This window comes from Calonectris borealis, chromosome Z (assembly GCF_964195595.1).
Source record: "Calonectris borealis chromosome Z, bCalBor7.hap1.2, whole genome shotgun sequence".
Lineage (NCBI taxonomy): Eukaryota > Metazoa > Chordata > Aves > Procellariiformes > Procellariidae > Calonectris > Calonectris borealis.
Genome location: NC_134352.1, coordinates 22,705,063 through 22,723,696, shown reverse-complemented (window position 1 = coordinate 22,723,696; position 18,634 = coordinate 22,705,063). Strand labels below are relative to the sequence as shown.

General features: G+C 37.5%; 1 protein-coding gene across 3 annotated transcripts in view; it reads left to right on the top strand.

Annotated features, from left to right (window-relative positions):
- The window catches only part of YTHDC2 (YTH N6-methyladenosine RNA binding protein C2), a 37,275-nt gene extending 20,277 nt beyond the window's left edge, over positions 1 to 16,998 (top strand). For 2 of the 3 annotated variants that reach the window (XM_075136676.1, XM_075136677.1), the window contains 14 exons: positions 644 to 726; positions 1,767 to 1,872; positions 2,012 to 2,131; positions 2,489 to 2,761; positions 3,286 to 3,412; positions 3,931 to 4,136; positions 4,693 to 4,888; positions 6,034 to 6,143; positions 7,697 to 7,989; positions 8,417 to 8,594; positions 9,510 to 9,713; positions 11,520 to 11,702; positions 12,858 to 12,961; positions 13,119 to 16,998. In XM_075136676.1, the coding sequence (XP_074992777.1) occupies positions 644 to 726; positions 1,767 to 1,872; positions 2,012 to 2,131; positions 2,489 to 2,761; positions 3,286 to 3,412; positions 3,931 to 4,136; positions 4,693 to 4,888; positions 6,034 to 6,143; positions 7,697 to 7,989; positions 8,417 to 8,594; positions 9,510 to 9,713; positions 11,520 to 11,702; positions 12,858 to 12,938 (2,160 nt within the window). In that variant the 3' untranslated portion in view covers positions 12,939 to 12,961; positions 13,119 to 16,998. Of the gene's footprint in view, positions 1 to 643; positions 727 to 1,766; positions 1,873 to 2,011; positions 2,132 to 2,488; positions 2,762 to 3,285; positions 3,413 to 3,930; positions 4,137 to 4,692; positions 4,889 to 6,033; positions 6,144 to 6,397; positions 6,593 to 7,696; positions 7,990 to 8,416; positions 8,595 to 9,509; positions 9,714 to 11,519; positions 11,703 to 12,857; positions 12,962 to 13,118 lie in introns of those variants that run through there. The other variant, XM_075136678.1, reaches the window with a different exon arrangement.
- Positions 16,999 to 18,634: the final 1,636 nt, after the last annotated feature.

The following is an 18,634-nucleotide window of genomic DNA, read 5'->3' as shown; positions in this document are numbered from 1 at the left end:
TCCTACTATTGTATCTAACCCAAGTCTAATCCATTAAGTTCTTAAGCATTGTTTTTGATGTGTTGAATGCCCATTCCCTAATTACTTGTTCAAGAAAAGTGAGTTAATATAATGAGGCAGTTTAAGACCTAGTATATGGCTTAGAAAATAAAATGGGATTTCATAGGAGATATGCACACAAATTTCTGAAGTTCTCGTGGTAATACAATCTTTTTGTAATTTTGCATCAAATGTAGGAAAATAAGGACATAATTTCCAAGTGAGACAAAGAAGAAAACTTTATTCAATATAATAACATATTTTTGCTTGATTTGTGGTACCACAAAACACAATCCATGTCTTTTATTGACTTACAATTTTATTGACTTACGATTTTATTGACTTACGATTTTATTGACTTACAATTACTGCAAAACTTTAATTTAGAAAACTGTGTAGTACAAAGATACTGCGAAGGCTGTAGCATAAATTCCCTTGAAACTAAGTACTTTAGAACATACCTGTGTGCCAGAAGCTGCTGGTGCTTATTATTATTACCTTTTTTTGTTTAGAGAACTTGTGTTGATGATCTAAATCATTAGAAACTTTTATTTCATGTACCCTATTCAATCTTCTTTTTATGTTCCTTGCTTTGCTTTTATAGAAGTCTTTTGATGCACTGAGTTGTGTTACAATGCTAAAAATGGTGTGGATTTCAAAAGCCAGTGCTATCCAGAGAAAAGGCAGGTAATAAATGCTTCATACTGCATTTTGTTTTGCAGATATCCACCGTCCTGTATGTTAAGGATAAGGTACACAACATAATAGCAGCCACACTGGGTAATGTTACTAGCCTAGTCCAGTTATCGTGTTGGACAATGGCCAGTGCTAATTCTGTGCAGAAGAGTAAGGGTCAGCAACGTATTTCCTTGGTGTCATTTCCCAAAAGTGATACTCAGGAATTTCCCAAACCTTACATTAGACCTAGGTTGTTTTCCCCTCATGAACTGGTTCTCCTTCCTCTTTCTCCCATGTAGCACCGGCAGCCACAGTGTTCAGTAAGGTGTTTCACAACTTATCTGTGGGCAAAGTGCTGCCTATTGCTAGTTTTTAATATATGTCCCTATATTAGAAGAGACATTGAGTAGTGATTCCTTATTCACCTTCTCCAAAGTATTCATGACTTAACAGGCCTTTATCATGTTCTTCCCAACACTGGGTGAGGGCTCAAAGGATATGTAGCAACAAATGCCTGTGGTTGGTGATATGATATTGGCATTAACCTGCAGGAATTTGAGTGTGAATGAGCATCTGCCATCTCTGTCCCCTCACTCACAAGTTATTCGGTCTTCATTCTACCTTTTACTCCCAGAGTAACTTCCAACTGTTTGGGGGTTGTGAAGAGGAAGAAATGAAGTTTACGACATATTCCTTACAGCAAAGGACAGTTGAGATTTGGATTGATCTTAGGTTAGCAAAAAACCCGCATCACTTTATTTTTAGATGGCCTTATTTTTGTTTCTCCAGATCTTTCAGTGTTGGGGTAAAATTATAATAACAAATTTCTATACTATCAAAAATAATCCATGTACTGGAAAAGTCTCACCTCATGTGTGCGACTTAATGACAAAATTATCTTTTTCTTAGACCTTCTACATTTCTATTCTAAGTTTGTGTGTGTGTTGTTTGTTTGTTTTTTTGGTGCTTTTTTGTTGTTGTTGTTGGTTTTGTTTGGTGGTTTTTAAGAAGTTCTGATTTTCAACACCTTCCCATATTTTATTTTCAAGGGCTGGGCGCTGTCAGCCTGGAGTCTGTTTTCGTCTCTTCAGCAGGCTCCGATTTCAGAATATGTTGGAATTTCAGACTCCAGAACTTCTAAGAATGCCACTTCAGGTGCATGTTCAGTTAGAAATTATAACTTTTAAAAAATGTATTATCATCAAACTATACTATGAACTCCAAACAAGTGTGTGTTTGGTTGGTTTTTTTTCCTTCCAATCTTAACAATCTTTTTTTGCTTTTTAACTTGCAGGAGCTTTGTTTACACACAAAACTTCTGGCTCCAATTAATTGTCCAATTGTTGACTTTCTTATGAAAGCTCCTGATCCTCCACCAGCTTTAATTGTGAGAAATGCTGTGCAAATACTTAAGGTCAGCAGAGGATTAGATTTAGATGGGAATTGTGTTTGATTCTATATTTGTGGTGTGGCAACATATCTTGCTGAGTTTTGTTCGTACTGAGACTGTTGTTTAGTTACTTAAGGATGCTTTGAGTTTTTGTGTGTTGTTCATTTCATTTTGTGTGTGTGGATGTATTTTTCCATGTTAAGGAAAGAGAATGCTTAAAATTCTCTCCTCTCAAACTCTTAAGAGTTTGACTTGCTTTCTTAGTGTGTGGGAACAAGTCTAGTTAATGTCCAGTATTAACATCCTTTCTGCTTTTACTGTAAATTAATTTTGTCCCCTTCCCCCCTCCCTGCCTTTTTTTTTTTAAAAAAAAAAAAACAGACAATAGATGCCATGGACCCTTGGGAAGATCTCACTGAACTTGGTTATCATCTCACTGAATTACCAGTAGAACCACACCTTGGTAAAATGGTGTTGTGTGCTGTTGTCTTGAAGTGCCTGGATCCTATTCTTACTATTGCTTGCACTCTGGCATATCGAGACCCTTTTGTCTTACCTACACTGGCCTCTCAAAAGCGTGCAGCCATGCTGTGTAGAAAACGTTTTACTGCAGGAACATTTAGTGACCATATGGCGCTTCTCAGGGCTTTCCAGGTATTATTTCATCTTCAGAAAGAGTACTAATCATGATAGATCACATGTCAAAGAAAATGATGTACCAATCAAGTTGGATATAGAATGATAGACTATAGTTAAGTCCTTAGAGAAGAAACTTTATTTTTGCCTAGTGGCTTTCCTGTATATTGGACTCATAAATTTGTGAGAGAACACTTTTTATCAGATTTTTTGTTTATATTTTCAAACCTGGTTAAATTCTGAATGTTCCAACAAGGTGCCACTTTGTATCCTGCTACACTGATAAGTTAAGATAATGATCCTAATGTAATGATCATAACTTAATATAATGATCTTATAATAACATAATGTTAATTTAGGGAATGGGTAAAGAGAATCTAGTACTTAACCAGAAAAAAAAATCGGTTTGATACATTTCCATTCTTTCAGAATGGTTTTTGCCTTCGTTTTATTGACGTAAATGTCATTCTTTAAAAGAAGTGCATTTCTTTTATTTTAGCTAATCAAATTAATAGGCAAATGTAAAAAAATATTCTTTACAGGCATGGCAGAAGGCACGCAGTGATGGCTGGGAGAGAGCCTTCTGTGAAAAGAACTTTCTGTCTCAAGCCACAATGGAAATCATCATAGGAATGAGAACACAGCTGCTTGGCCAGCTTAGAGCCTCAGGTAAATAGCTTGGAAAAAGTTTTAACATAGTTTTGGAGTCAAGTGTATACCTAGTACAAGCGAATACAAATTGTAACAAGAATAGTGTTCACTGGTGTCATTTTCCTTCCTTAATTTGAAACAGACCAGTACACACTAATGCTGGGTGTGGTGCAGATGCTGGAGTGAGGAAGTGTGGCTGGGGAACAGCTGAACTAACTGAAAGCGCCCTGATTGTTCCACACACCACTGGCTTTCAGTGTGAGATACGTTTCCTTGGATGTTTACGTTCTAAGAAATTTCCGTAACAAATGTCTTTGTGTTGTAAAAAGTAATTCTCTTCTATGTTAGTATAAAACCCCTTACCAGGAAGGATTTCAGTATAATGGTTTCTTCTTGGTGCTGTTAAGGTTGGCAGTGGTGAAAAATGCAACAGATTTGTAGTTTATTTCACTTTTTTTTCCAAATTCCTTTTGAGAAGCAAAAAAGTAGATCTTAAATACAAGCAAATACAACACCTTTTTGTCCTTTTTCTTCAGGTTTTGTTAGAGCCAGAGGAGGAGCTGATATTAGAGATGTTAATACTAACTCTGAAAACTGGGCTGTAGTTAAAGCTGCCTTAGTGGCTGGGATGTATCCCAATCTAGTGCACGTAGACAGAGAAAGCCTGGTTTTGACTGGACCAAAGGAGAAGAAAGTGCGGTTTCATCCTACCTCTGTTCTTAGTCAACCTCAGTATAAAAAGGTAAAATCATTTTGAATTTATAGTTCACAAAAAAGAGCACTATATTCTATCAAATGTTTTAGAAATGTCTCTTCATAGTTGTCAGTACTTTAAAAGCAGCATGTGCATTAAACACTACATTTTTAGAAAACATTTTTCCTGGCAGTTGATAAAATAAAGAACTGGAGTTGGTTTACTTTTCCAATATTATTTCATCAAAACTTATTTCAGTTAGTCCTTCTTCTAGATGGAATGAGACAAAATGGTAGAAAAAACTAGTTTTAAATGAGACTATTTTAAAGATGTAACAATCCCTGCTCATAATAGCAGGAATAAGTTCTGCTCGGAAAATGATTTTTTTGGTTTTTTTTAGATCCATTTTTAAAGCAAAATATTTAGTTTCAAGATGGTAGGATAATTTGTGAGTCTGGCTGCATTCTCTCTCGCTTTTTTTTATTTGTGTCTATAAGTTATGTGTATATAAATATTTATGTATTTATTTCTACAAATGTGTTAAAATTTATTTTAATTACAAATAGAGGGTAAAATAGCCTACTCTTTTTCTGCTCTTGCACAGATTCCCCCAGCAAATGGGCAAGCTGCAGCCATTCAGGCACTCCCTACAGACTGGCTTATATATGATGAAATGACGAGAGCTCACAGGATAGCAAATATCAGATGCTGTTCTGTTGTAACACCTGTCACTGTGTCACTCTTCTGTGGACCAGCTAGATTACCAAGTAATGCTTTGCAGGAACCTTCATCTTTTCGAGGTATAGTGGGGTTTGGATTTGGAATGTTTCCAGTGGTATATACTAGTATGTGATATGGAAGGCTTATTTTTCAAGAATATTTCATAAGTATATTGGCTAATTCTTAAAACGATAGCACGATAGTTCCTGTAGCTGTTCAAGAATAGTTTATAGGCTCTGTAATAAATGTCTCAGTTTTTCGAATCCTTACAGATTCGTATCCATAAATTACGCTTGTGTAGTTCTGAAGTCTCAGAAATTGCAGTGTAGTTTGTAATGAAATAAAAAATGCAAACAAAATTTCTAATGACAATACTAATGCTGAAAAGTGTAGTATGTATGTTTTTTCTACAGACTAGTTTATTTGGTACTTTTATTCAGTTTGAATAATCTGGTTCATAATTTAGAAACTATCAACATGGCAAATACTCATATTGCTTCCAGCCAAAACATGCATTTTAAAGATTATTTTCTACTGATAACTTTTAATGACAATTAACTGTACTACTAACTAGAAGTAATAGGGAATATATAGAAATTTTCTTGGTTTTTTATTTAAATGGAGTGCTGTAGGAATAGAAGCAAAAATAATCTATCCTGCTGCCAGTTCTCTAGAAATACTAGTTTGAATCAAAGTAAGAATCCAAGTTACTTTTGAAGCTTTCCTGTCTTGATCTTAAACTGTTACCCTTAAAATAGCGTGTATGCTGATGGAATTGCACTTAAAAAAAAATTAGAATCCTATTTAATAGCCATATGTGTATATATAATTAATTTTTTTTCTTAACGGGTCTTTAAATCTGCTGTTTTACTAGGAAATAAAGCATAGAGCAACATGTGGTTTTGCAAACAGCTTCAGGCAAAAGTTTGATAATGGCTTGTTGATATTGATGAAGATACATGAGCGAGTCAGGTCACATCAATACAGGTGCTTACACAGCAGGGCCCTCAGCAGTTCTGGGTACTTGAGTTCTGCTAACTGAAGCAAAGACTTTTCACTGAGGTGTATTTGCAGAAAATAAAAAGTGGCTTTACAAATGTTTACATTTTAAAATAAAATTTAGGAGGAAAATGGGTTTATTGCTGGTAATACAATAGTGTTCAATTTTTTGTATATAAGTGGCAATAATATAGAAATGTCAATGCATCTTTTATATTTCATTCAGGGGATGGAGTATCTAATGATAACAGTGATAGTGAGATGGAGGACAAAACAACTGCTAATTTGGCACTACTGAAGCTAGATGAATGGCTCCATCTCAAACTGGACCCTGAAGTAAGTAATGTATCACTTCAATGCTTGTTTCTTGTAGACGGACATTTATGTCATATCTTCCTAAAAAGATTTCTGAAACATTTGGGTAACCAAGAATTTTCTGTAAGAATAGCTGTCTTCGTCCATTTGGGTCCCTCAAATTTACAGGACAACGTACTCTGTGATTTAACCTTTATTTCATGAGCTCATTAAGAAATATAACAAACAAACGGGCTCAATCCCCTTTCGCATGAATTTACTTATTCACCATTCAGGTCATAAGGTTTCATGACTTACGATCTGTAACACTCAATTCGTGCACTGATGAGCAAAAAGAAAAAAAAAAATCAGTTACCTAACGTCACCGTTAGCCGACGGTGAGAATGCTCATCCTTCCTCCTCCGTCATGGTGTGGGTATCCCCTGTATCACACTGGGAAGCAGGAAAGCCTCAGCAGTCCAGCTGCTGTTGGATCCACTTCAAAAGCTTTTTGGGTAAGCTGATGTTTTATACCTTACCGCTTGGCGGTTTGGTCCATTTCCATAAATCAGCATATTCTGACGAAACTGTCAGACAAAAGATAATGGCTGCAGGAGACAGCAAGCTGCAGGTGATAGTGGCTGTATAATGGCCCTTCAGCTTTTTCTGGCCACCTGTCCCGCCTTCGTGGTGCTCTTGCTTTGACCTAGTGGCACTGCTCCCAGCATGCATCAAGCTTTAACGTGAGCTGGGTTAACCAAAATCTGAGCAGGAGGTGAGTGAACCGTCACAATGGCATATTGTGTATTTCCTTCTCTGAGAGGATGACTAAAGTTGGATTAAAATGGAGCACCTGAAGTTGGAGTTGCTGAAAGAAAGTTGCTGTCAGGTTTTAGAAAAAGGAAAAAAAAAAAGCCTTTTGAAGATAGAATTCTTCAGGTCATTGAGAAGCTCTGGCTGTGGTAGGAGGTAGAGTAGTTTGTGGATTATGAAACACTTGGAATTATCAGATCTAATAATAATACTGTTTCTTCTGGAGATGTTCAAAAGTGTGATTGATTTGTTTTGTGGGGTGTTTTTTTTTTTTTTAAATGGAAGCATTTCTGATAACATGAGAATATAGTCTTCTAAATTCAGTCATCTCATTTGAGCAGAAGTCCGCATAAGAAAAATATGTCACTTAGAGCTCTTTTCCCTCAGGTATGAATGAAGAGTGCATGAATGCAGACTGAATTGAGAGGAAGGGCATGAAGCATGAAAAGATTTTTTTTTTTTTTTTTTAAAAAAAAGATAAAATTTCAAAGTGAAAAATAAAAAATCCTGTGGGTTTACAATATAACTTTAAGTTTGGTGCAGAGCTAAATGAAATAAAATGTTTTAAAAATCATCTTGCACCTGAGGAAAGAAAAGGTAACTTAACAGCTTCGTTTAAATGTGGGGTTTTCTCCCCCTCCCCGGCACTTTAGTCTTGCCTTTCAATTTGGACGCTGTTCATTTTAGAATGCCAGATGCTGCCAGGCAGGAAAGACGTAGGGTACCCTTACCTGTCTGATCTAATTTTTAGTAGTCTTTAACAGAATTGAAATTCATTGCAGGCTGCTGGTTTGCTGTTGCAACTCAGGCAGAAGTGGCATAGCTTATTTCTGCGTCGTATGCGAGCTCCTTCTAAACCGTGGTCTCAAGTTGATGAAACAACTGTAAGAGCAATTATAGCTGTTCTAAGTACTGAAGAACAGTCTGCAGGTTTGCAGCAGCCTTCAGGAATTGGTCAGAGACCAAGACCTATGACTTCTGAGGAACTTCCTTTAGCATCTACATGGAGGTCAACCAACAGTAGAAAAAGCTCAGCAGAAACTGAATTCTCTGATGACTCCTCTAATGCTGAAAAGTAAGTTTTTGAGATCTTCTGGAGACTCTAGGTTGTAATTTATTTAGCTATAAAAGCATCACTTGAATTTCTGCTAGGAATAAGAAGGAAGAAAATAGAAATACGGTTGAAAGAATTGATACTGTTCTATGCTGTGTTGTAGTTGTGATTTCGTTGAGAAGTATTTCATATGTGTGCCTGCTGTTTGTGAGAGCAGTCAGGAATATTGTCTATGAATTGTGATCTCTGGGAAGAAGTAGCAGAAGAGGTTTAACCCTAGCATCCAAAAACAATGCATGATCAGTATTTTTTTTAGTTAGTGTTTAATATGGTTTGGAATTACTCTAATATCTAAATTACATGCAATAGGCTGATATGTAGATATAAATTGTTCTGTGACCGCTTATGAATATCCTGGTATGTCCTGTATCTACCTTTTACTTTTTAGAGTTTTAATGAAATCTACACCTCCCGCACTTCACCAGCCAAAGAAGTACAAAGAAAAAAACATTTTGCACTCCAAACGAGCTTCAGATGACAGGTCAGATCAATCATCAGTGAAGTCTACAGACAGCAGTAGCTATCCGAGTCCCTGTGCTAGTCCTTCTTCTCCAGTATCTGGAAAGGTAGAGTTCTTGTAAACAAATTGTCCCACTCTTAAAAATTAATAGAATTTCAGAAAGAAAATTGCTGATATCTTTCAGCAACTATTAGGTATTATATTGGTAAAATAAGAATCTAACTTAGATTTTCATTTTTAACAGCTGTATAATACTTTCTTCTTTCTGGAACTTAAAATCTAGGCTAAATATCCTTGTTATGCTAGTTTAATAAAGTAAAAATATTATTCTTTGCAGACTGCTGAGGTAAAACTATTCCAAAGTAGAAGAAAATCAGATTTTTTTTTTAAATACACTTTCACTGGTTATTATATCAAGTTTATTTTTTTTTTCTAAATTAGTATACAGTACGTGCACTTCTGAATTCTTTGGATTCTGCCTTCCTCTGTTTCTGTAATAGCATACATTAATACTGATTCTCTTTAAGTTTTGTGTTATCTGCCTTATTATGACTGCTTGCTTTTTTATGACGGTTATTTCAACAAAGCACACATTTTTAGTGAGATTATTGGCATAATTCTCCCTATGTACTTGAATAGTAAGCTGCAGTAATATTAAACAGATCACTGAGAGGAAACCCCATTGTTCCTCTATGCATGGACTCCTTGGAGCATTTAATAATTCCTCTTAAGCCTTTCAGTTTTTAAATTCAGACAACGTAAAAGGGAGCAAACTTACTTGTTTGCTGCCCCTCATGAATGAATTATTGTTTTGGAAAGTGCTTAAAAAATTTAAGATAGATGTGAAATACACTTTAAAACCAATTCAGACAGTGCCAGCTGATAGATTCTGTGTTTCTTGTAGAATCTGGAGGAGGAGGGTGGGAGCACAGTCAAGGGATTTCTGTCTTAATGTGTGTAAAACTTTAGAACTAAAGCCTGGTTTATTTTATTGTAGTTTAATTTCATGTAATTTTTCCAGGGTTCCAAATCTCCTTCACCGAGACCAAATATGCCAGTTCGGTACTTTATAATGAAAAGTAGCAACCTGCAAAACATTGATATTTCTCAACAGAAGGGTATATGGTCTACTACGCCAAGTAATGAACGAAAACTAAATAGAGCCTTTTGGGAGAGCAGCATGGTTTACTTAATATTTTCTGTTCAAGGATCTGGACACTTTCAGGTGAGTCCTTAGTTAATAATAAATATTAGCAAATGACTGTGTAGTATGGAGGTTTTTGCTTATGACTTCTGACCTTCTAATAAGTCGAGTAGCAAGCAAATGTATCTGGTTGCTGAGGAAAGAGTATTTCATTCTTCTCTGTAATATGCCCTTTTAGCTAACTCAGTTTGTCACTTAAAGGCTAAGACTGAATTGCCTCCAAACATCTTGAGTCAGAATAATGTTTATACCCTACATTAGTCCTTTAAAACAACAACAACAAAACAAACAAATAAATCCAAACAAAGTAGGGGATTGCTACTCTTTTCTCTGCATGCCAGAATAAATATTGTAAGTGAACAAGCAGTTATAATCAAGGCACAGCTTTCTAAAGACATCATAGATGTCTTATTACAAATTTTAATAAAATCTGTTTTGCCTGAACTGTAGTTTCTAAAAGTTAGGAAGCTGGAAAGTCATGGCCGTGATTCTTCCGGAGCTGTCTCTTGACTTCAAGTTTAGCAAGGTATTTGTAAACAATTTGGTGACAAATCTGTGACCAATTTGAAGTTAAAGACTTGACCTGGTGGTGCAAAGTGGCACGTTAACTGTGTTGTAGAGAGGGCTAAACTCAGTTGTTCCAGGTAAAGAAGGTTCAACTTACTTCTTTATATAAACTATTCATAAAAGTCAGCTAAACTTGAAATCTAATGAACTAGCCCAAATACAGCTGTCCTGGTGATACCAAAGATTACGGTGAGATATACATACGATGATTTGGAAAATGCAGATGTAATACAGGAAAGTAATTTTCAGCGTGCCAGTTGATACTGAAAATGGTCTGTTGTATTGGTGGTCTTAGACAGGGAAGCTGGGAGGGGAAGACATGCTGAAGTCAGGAGTGTAGGTGCTTGATGCTGCTTTGCCCTTCCAGTTTTGACAATGCACTGGACATTCATGGGAATTTGAGATTAACATTCCTATTAATATTCTCTTGTACCAAGTCTCTTTACTTTCTACCTTTATTTTTCCTATGTTCCTTTTATTAATTTCCATTTAAGTCTGGCTTGAGCTATATAGTACTGCATGTCTTAAAACAGTAGCGTGTGCTGGTAACTTATGTAGCACACTGCATCTCTTGGACTCCTAAGTCATAACTGCCATAAATTTGCCTGAATAGTTGATAAGTTGGGTGTGTGGTGGGTTTTCGTTTTGTTTTGTTTTTATTTGGTGTGTGGGCAAGTAGGGATTTCCTTAAATAATCTTGGATTTGGGGTTTCTTTAATTTTCTTTCTGAATACTTGTCTTGTTGGAATTTCTTCCCGCTTTGTTGAAGAAGGAAATAAAAGCAACTTTGACTTCTTTCTTTGAAAAACAGCTACACTCTCTTAATTCTATGTGAAAGCTTAATACAGAGGGAACATGGGAAGGAGGGAATGGATTTCTGTAAAAAATACCTACAACTAACAAGGAATAGCTAATGGATTATTATGTAGTAGAACTGTTATGTAGTATGCATCTTGATTCCTTATACTTCAAATGTTTTTACAATGCGTTTTCAATCTCTGTTACACAGCTTAAAACAACTTCTAATGGTAATTGAGAGAGATTAATTGAGAGACATGCTCTGTGGCCAAACTCTAGAAGGCGTATTTGAAGTGGAAAAACAAATGATTTTAAAAGATCCACCTTCATGGGGGAGTGTGTATGAATCACTTTGAAACTAATTTGAATGTTTCATATGAAGTGCAGTCATTTATTTAATTCCAACATAAGCAGATATGCTCTAATTATGTCTTTCTATTCATATTTTAATTTTTGCTCCAGGGTTTTGCTAGAATGACTTCAGAGATAGGATGTGAGAAAAGTCAAGACTGGGGATCTACGGGTTTCGGAGGTGTGTTTAAGGTGGAGTGGATCCGAAAAGAAAGCATTCCTTTTCAGTTTGCACACCATTTGCTCAATCCTTGGAATGACAATAAGAAAGTACAAATAAGCAGAGATGGCCAGGTAATGTTATCCTCTTCTAAAGTTGTCCTTACTTGATAGAACTATGTATTGTTTATTAGCTTGTTTGGCCTTGACATTTATCTTTACTGTCCTCATATATCTGTTAATCTGAATCACAATTCATTGATGCACATTTTACATTCTGCTAATGCATTACTGTTGAAGAAATGGAGGCTTTTTGATAAAATCAAAGCAGTTTCTTGCTTAATATGCATTTTAAAAAAAGATTTAAAGCTGGATGCTTCCAAAAATAAAAGCTTTTTGGGATTTGTAATTCTGGTTCTGGAGATTTGTCCCCTGTTTGGTTCAGATTTGTTCCCTGAGATAGTCTGTCACACCCAAATAACTTCATTATTACAGCTTTCAGTTTCCTGTAAAGACTGAAGAGAATCTTGAGATTCGAGGTAGAATAAAGCTTAGGACAGTTAAAGCTAAATGCAGCTACAAAAAGCTGGGAGAGATTGGCACAAAAGTTCACTGTGGCAGTTTCTGCATTCTCTCCAGTCCTCTCCCAAAATATCTCCTTGATATGAGATTCTAGAGCTAAACTTTTTTGTATCATGTTCTCACTACTTCCCCAAAACCTCTCCAGTTGAAAGAATGAGGAAAGGAACATAGCATGTGATGGAGTTAACAGTGCTTCTGTTGTAAGTGGCTCTTAAGATCTAAAGCGTCTTAAAATAAATGAGTGGTTTTTAACATCTTTAATGTCTATGATTCCACCAAGAGCCACTGTATTATTTGATGGAATTAAACTTATAAGATGTGGAGAATAATGATCTTTAGTTAATAAGCAAGTGGCCTGTGGAAGGTACAAAGTATATGGTGAGTATGTTCTTGTATATAGTGGTGGTGGTGTGTTTGTTCAGAATTCTCTTCTTAAGAACTGACATCTTACTGTGAATGAAAAAAAACCCCAACCAACCGTAGGCCACGGTTGCTTATGAAAGTTTTTATCTCCTCTTGAGCCCTAGTAAAAAAACCTTCCTGTGTGCGAAGTTCTAATGTATGTCTTAATAGCAAAAGGAACGAGCTTTTTCAGAAAGACTGAAAGCAATCACTAGTGACTTCATCTAACATTTTTGTTATAAATAGTTTCTATATGTTCAATAGTAACTGTGCAAATAACTTCTCTAATTTCCTGCTCGTTTCTAGGAGCTGGAACCACAAGTTGGAGAGCAGTTGCTACAGCTTTGGGACCGTATTCCTTTGGCAGGAAAAAACTCAACTGATTAAGCATGTCAAGTAATGTGATAGAGGTAGTTATTTCATGCATTACTTGCTGTTTTTGTGATAGAGGAAAAGCTATCTATATACAATGATTCATTACAGTACTGTCTTTCCTTTGTAGTTTGTGGAAGAACAGGTACACTTAGTACTAAATATTCTCTTCCTTTTGATTTTTTTTTTTTTTAGCTGTGGTTGTTGAAACATCAGCTATAACCACTAGAACCAGCAGCGTGCCTACAATATAAAGATGAGGAAGAAGGCGGCTCAACAAGCTCCTGAAGTTGCTAGTCATGCTATGCAGCTAGGAGTGAAAAATAAGAGGGAATTGTGTTGGTTTCAGTATTTCCTTGTCTTAACAAATGTCAACATTATTCACCAGCCTGTTTTTGACTGAATTATTTTTTTACAGTAGTGTGCAGTTGGTATTTAAAAACATGGTTAAGTTCAAAACTAAGTTTGAAACAGTGGACCACATACAAGTTGTTCGTGGGTTTAAAATAGCACAGCAGACAGTTTACATACACAGTTTACATTTAAAGCTTTTTCAACACAGTAAAATGTATGAGAGAAACCAGTGTAATATTAATTAATCAATCTTTCAGTTTGTGTAAAATAAATAAATTGAGAATAGATGTCTCCAAATATATTGGAAGATTCCGTAAGTATTTGTTGAACTTCTGTATGCATAGTGCAAGGGAGCAGGATATATTCATACAAACAACTGGGCAGCTGGAGAATGTAAAATTTTAATTTAAATACATAAGTGAAAGGAGCATGAGACTTTTGAGAGTGGATTAGTCCAGAGGTGTTTCCAGTTTCAATTATTTTTCAGCTTTAAAAGGTACTCACACTTTGGCAAGCTGAAACAGTCTTTCAGAGGCCTGCTGCCAAATGATACTCTAATAGTTCACTAACTTGGGCATTATTAGATTTTTATTTCTTTCAAAAAAAAAAAAATTACCAGTACAACTTTCTTCATCTTTCAATGTAGTCTTCATGCTTTCTTTCATACCTGTTCTTTCAATTTCTTTCTTCTTCTGTACTACTATGGTTTTGTTTTATTGGGCTTCTCCGTAGTACTTACTGTACTATAAGGCTGGTATAAATTCAGTCTGCTCACTGTCAGCACTACGTTTGTGGTCATTCTTAGATTAAACAGAGAGCTTTTTCTGCTTCTGAGCCTGTATGTACGTTTTTCATGTCTGCTAAGAATATTCGCACAGTTCAGAGTAGCCTCTGTATTCATTCTTGCATTCTGTGTAGTGACTTCCATACATAAACAGTCGTTGTAAGGCTAGTATTGCCTAATATGGTATTTTTGGAGATGGTGCACACAACGGAGCTGTGAGGCTCGTATTGCCTTATACGATACTTCCAGGCCCATGCCCACAAAGGAATGTGGGGCGGTATTGCCTCGTACAGGATTCCTGGGCCCCATGCATGCCAAGGACAGAGCTGGCACAGAGTGGGAGCAGAGGTGGGGTGTAATGTTTGGTTAACAAGGCCAAATACTGCATCTGTTGCTCGATGATAAAAAGAACAGTCCAGCCAAGGAATTTGCATTCCCCAAGGTTGTTGGCCGGTGTGGGTCGCTTGTCTGGAGAAGTCGTCATGCCCTGCTGCCTGCCTGACAGCCATGGTCATGTAAGTCTTTGCATGTCTGGATGTTAGGTCTAGCCCCGTCTTGGTGAATTATTTGACTTGCTGTTATTACGACTCAGATAATTGTACTACTGATCTGTATGTTTTCCTGTACTGTTGTTTAGAGGGAAACACTTTATCTCTGAAGCTGTTGGGCTGGTGTCTGTTAACGTATCCTTGGTAGGGCTGCCTTAAGCCTTTTACACTCTGGTGTCAGAAGTGGGATATGGTACACTGCATCATGACCATCACGCACATGTCGTGTGTGCCTTAGTTGATTATTTTGGGACCTTGTCCTGCCCGCGGATGTCAGATTCTACTTTGATTAGAGAAAGTCAGACAGAAACACGAAGGGAGAGTTACCCTGCTTATATCTCTTAGCTCATTGCCTTAGAGATACTGAGCAGCGTTTGAAAGCAGACCAAGCCCAAGATGACTACCTATAAAAAGAACTGGCCCACACCCAGCAGAACACTGGGGCTGCAACAGAGGAGAAGACTCTAGCCCCTGCCTGTTTTAAAAGCCATCAGGCTAATGTGGAGAAACTAGAGCAACCCATGGTCCCACACGTAGCAGTATCTATCTGGGAAAAACTTGACCATTGTCTGGAAGCTGTGGAAAAGGGAATTTCTTCATATAGAGACCCATGAGACCTGAATGATACTTGATCTGATTCAGGTTCAGACAATGCTGTGTCAAATTCCTCCCTTCCTGAAGACTTACTGAACTGACCAATTGTATGATGCTACTGGAGGTATGGCAGGTGCCTCTACATGCTCTTTCAGGAGCGCAGACCTAGCCAAACTAAGCGAGTGCTGTCACAAATCTGGATTATATAACCTGACTTGCAAATATGTTATGTGATGGGGGGAACACCATCTGAGTTTCAGACTGGGAAGTCTGGAGACTCACTTTGGTGTCTGGGACCCAACCACAGCTTCCAGCAGGAAGTGTAGACACTGTCTTCTGTGGAGCACTAGCATATATTCAGAGAAGTACCCCAAGATGACTGAGGACCCCTGGCTATTCCCTGGGCCAACCCCAGAGACTTGGAACTGAGCATCACTAGGCTGGTTATCAAGCACGCTTTAGAAGTATCCCCTGTGGCAGAGGAGGACCTATGTGGACATTTTCCCATGTGGCCCACTGGTGCCCACTAATTAAAGAGGGTCCTGGTCTACTCAGAGCCCATTTAAAGTCAACAGGCACTGGCCTTACAGGCACAGCACCCAGCCCCATGTGGGCCCAGCTCTTACAAAAGGTAGTTTCTGCTGTGTCCATTCATACCTCGTGTCCAGGTAGTTAAAAATGCCCCTAAACATGTGCAAAGCAGAGGAGTGCGCAGGAGCTAATTATGTATTGAGATGCTTTTAAGTACACTTGACACTACTTTTCTCTTCTTCCATGATTTGTCAGTGTTTTCATGGCAATCAGACTTCATACAGTTGGTTTCATTTTGGCAGGTATTTTAGCAAGTATTTTAAAACAAGGTTCACATGATTTTGCTTGTTTCACTTTTTTTTTAAATGATTTTAATGCTGACGAAACTAGGATAAATCCATGCTGATGGTGTGGACAGTTAATGTGATCTTTTTGGTTCTAATAAGCTGAAAATTTGTTGTTCAGTTGTACTCTGTCTTCCTTTCCTGTTTGTATTTTCTGCTTCCTCTCCTTTTCCCATGAAATTGCACATAACTTCATGGATATGCATTCGGGATTGCTGTTAGCATCTGAACTCAGGAAAGACCATATCAGAGATGAGTAGTGTCTAGAGAACAGATCTAGGGGACTTCTCTTGAAGCTACTGAAACATCGGAAGTTCATCTGTAAGGAGATAATTACGCTGGTTTTTAAATGATGATTTAAAAAAAAAAAAAAGCAGCTTACCTCTGATCCCTCTAATTGTACGCTCAGTGCCACAGTGTATCAGCGCTTCCAGTGACTTCTGAGACCACTTTTACGAGACAGAGTCAAGCAGTAGTTGCTGCTGCTCATCCTTTGGACTTCTGTCATTCAGCAACAATAACGTTGTTATTGTTCAGCGATGGTCTGTAAAACTGAAGGTAAATGCTTTTTCTGTAAACAGCAATACTGCAACTTGTCTATTCCACAGTCTGCAAGGAGCATCGTATAATATATTTTATATCTATACTAGATTTAAGTGTTTTCATAATTGAACTAAATTACTAGAGAGGTTATTTTGAATGAAGGAGCACTGAACAGTGTGATGCATAGTAATCTTGTTTTGCTGTGCAAAGTAATTTGCAGAAATATTTGATTTGTAAATAAAAATACACGTGCTGTCATCCCTTTTTCAATGTGCTGTCATTCCCTTTTTAATCTGAAATGAATAACTGTTTCTTGGTAATGCCATAGTAATACACATTTCTGAATTGTAACTTTCAATAAATCAGCATAAATCATTTTTGAGTGACTCTGGCTAAATGTCTGCAATAAAATAGTCCACTCTTGAAACTCAGAGGAAAGTGACCTTGTTTTCTCAGGTAAGCTCCTTTTATTTTCTGCCTTGTCATCCATACAAATTTTGCTAGGTTTCATCCCATGGAAATAATGGTGTCTTTATGGCCAGATATTACTTCAGTTAAATCCATGCAAAATGTCTGTACAGTTATTTCACTGTGCAGCAATTAATTTTCTGATAGTTCTTTCCACAGAATCCCCTGCTCTGGTTTCATGTTATATCTGTAAAACCACCACTTTGAATGTTTGGGAAAAGCACTCTTTTGAGCCATCAAGCTCATTCCAGTTTCCTGACCCTCTATTGACATTTTTTGTTTTCACTCTGCTCTTCCTATCACCCTGATCTTCAAAGAGAGTTGTCTTGGTAGCTGTGTGTGTGACGATACCAGCAGTATCATCAGCCTGTGGAAGAACTCCAGTGCTGCGGCTCCGTGCCAGGATTCTTAGAGACGCCCAATCCGCCTGATGATGCCTGGATGTGATTATACCTGAAGCGAAAACTAAAGCATCATGAAGGGCAAGGAGGCGAACCTATCTGAAAAATACCAGGGCAGCAACAGCATGCAATTCACAGAATCCTTGTATCTACGATGACAAATGGGACAAATGGCCCATCACCATCTTCTGTGCAAGAGTAAAAGTCCCAGCTTGGAGGCTGTCAGCCAGAAGTTGATTTACTCTGCTTTAGAGTAAATGGAGTTCTTGCAAGATAGACAGTTGTCCATAAACACTAGAGTGAGGAGGAAGGGAACAGAAATAGGGTTACGGATAACAGCCACAGGTTTGCAGTTTGTTCACTCACAAGCAAAGCTTATCTGAGCAGTACTGATTCAGGACAACTCCAGTCATGTTCCTCAAGGCAGTAGGTAAGAGCTTTCCCAGTGGCTCATACGAGAAAACGCTGAGGTGTGCTGCCTCCTCAGGAACATATTTCTTGAAAATAAGGTAAAGGTGGCAAGCTGTGTTGCCACAGACGGAATTTAGTTCCTTTCTCTAAGAACTAAAGAAAATTTGTTGAAATTTTTTTTTGTTAAATATTTTGCTTGTTAAATATTTTGTAGCCTAAAATTGCTTATTTGTTGCAACTATTTCTTTCAGTATTTGCTTTTTTGCATTTTTTTGCCACTATTGAACAGGTATAATTTCTGCTTTATCATCACAACATCTACAAAGACTCCGCCAGTGCTTGTGGGTTAAATTTCTACTTTCTTCTGCATTCCATTTAAATGCCTGGTATTGGCTGTTGTCAAAATGAAATCATAGCTTGCAACTGGCAGGCCAATTTCTCTAAGTTGTGGTTGGATCAGTTTGTAATTCCATCTAGGTGCTTTGTCTTTAAAGTGAATTAGAGTAGTTTCTACAGCTACTAAATTTTTTTCCTCTTTTCCCTCCTTTCCCCTTGCCCCCCCTCCTTGCCCCTTGCCCCCCCTCCTTGCCCCCCCTCCTTGCCCCCCCTCCTTGCCCCCCCTCCTTGCCCCCCCTCCTTGCCCCCCCTCCTTGCCCCCCCTCCTTGCCCTCCCCCCTGCCCCCCTCTTTTTTTCGGCCCCCCCCTTCTTTCTTTTCGGCCCCCCCTTTCTTTT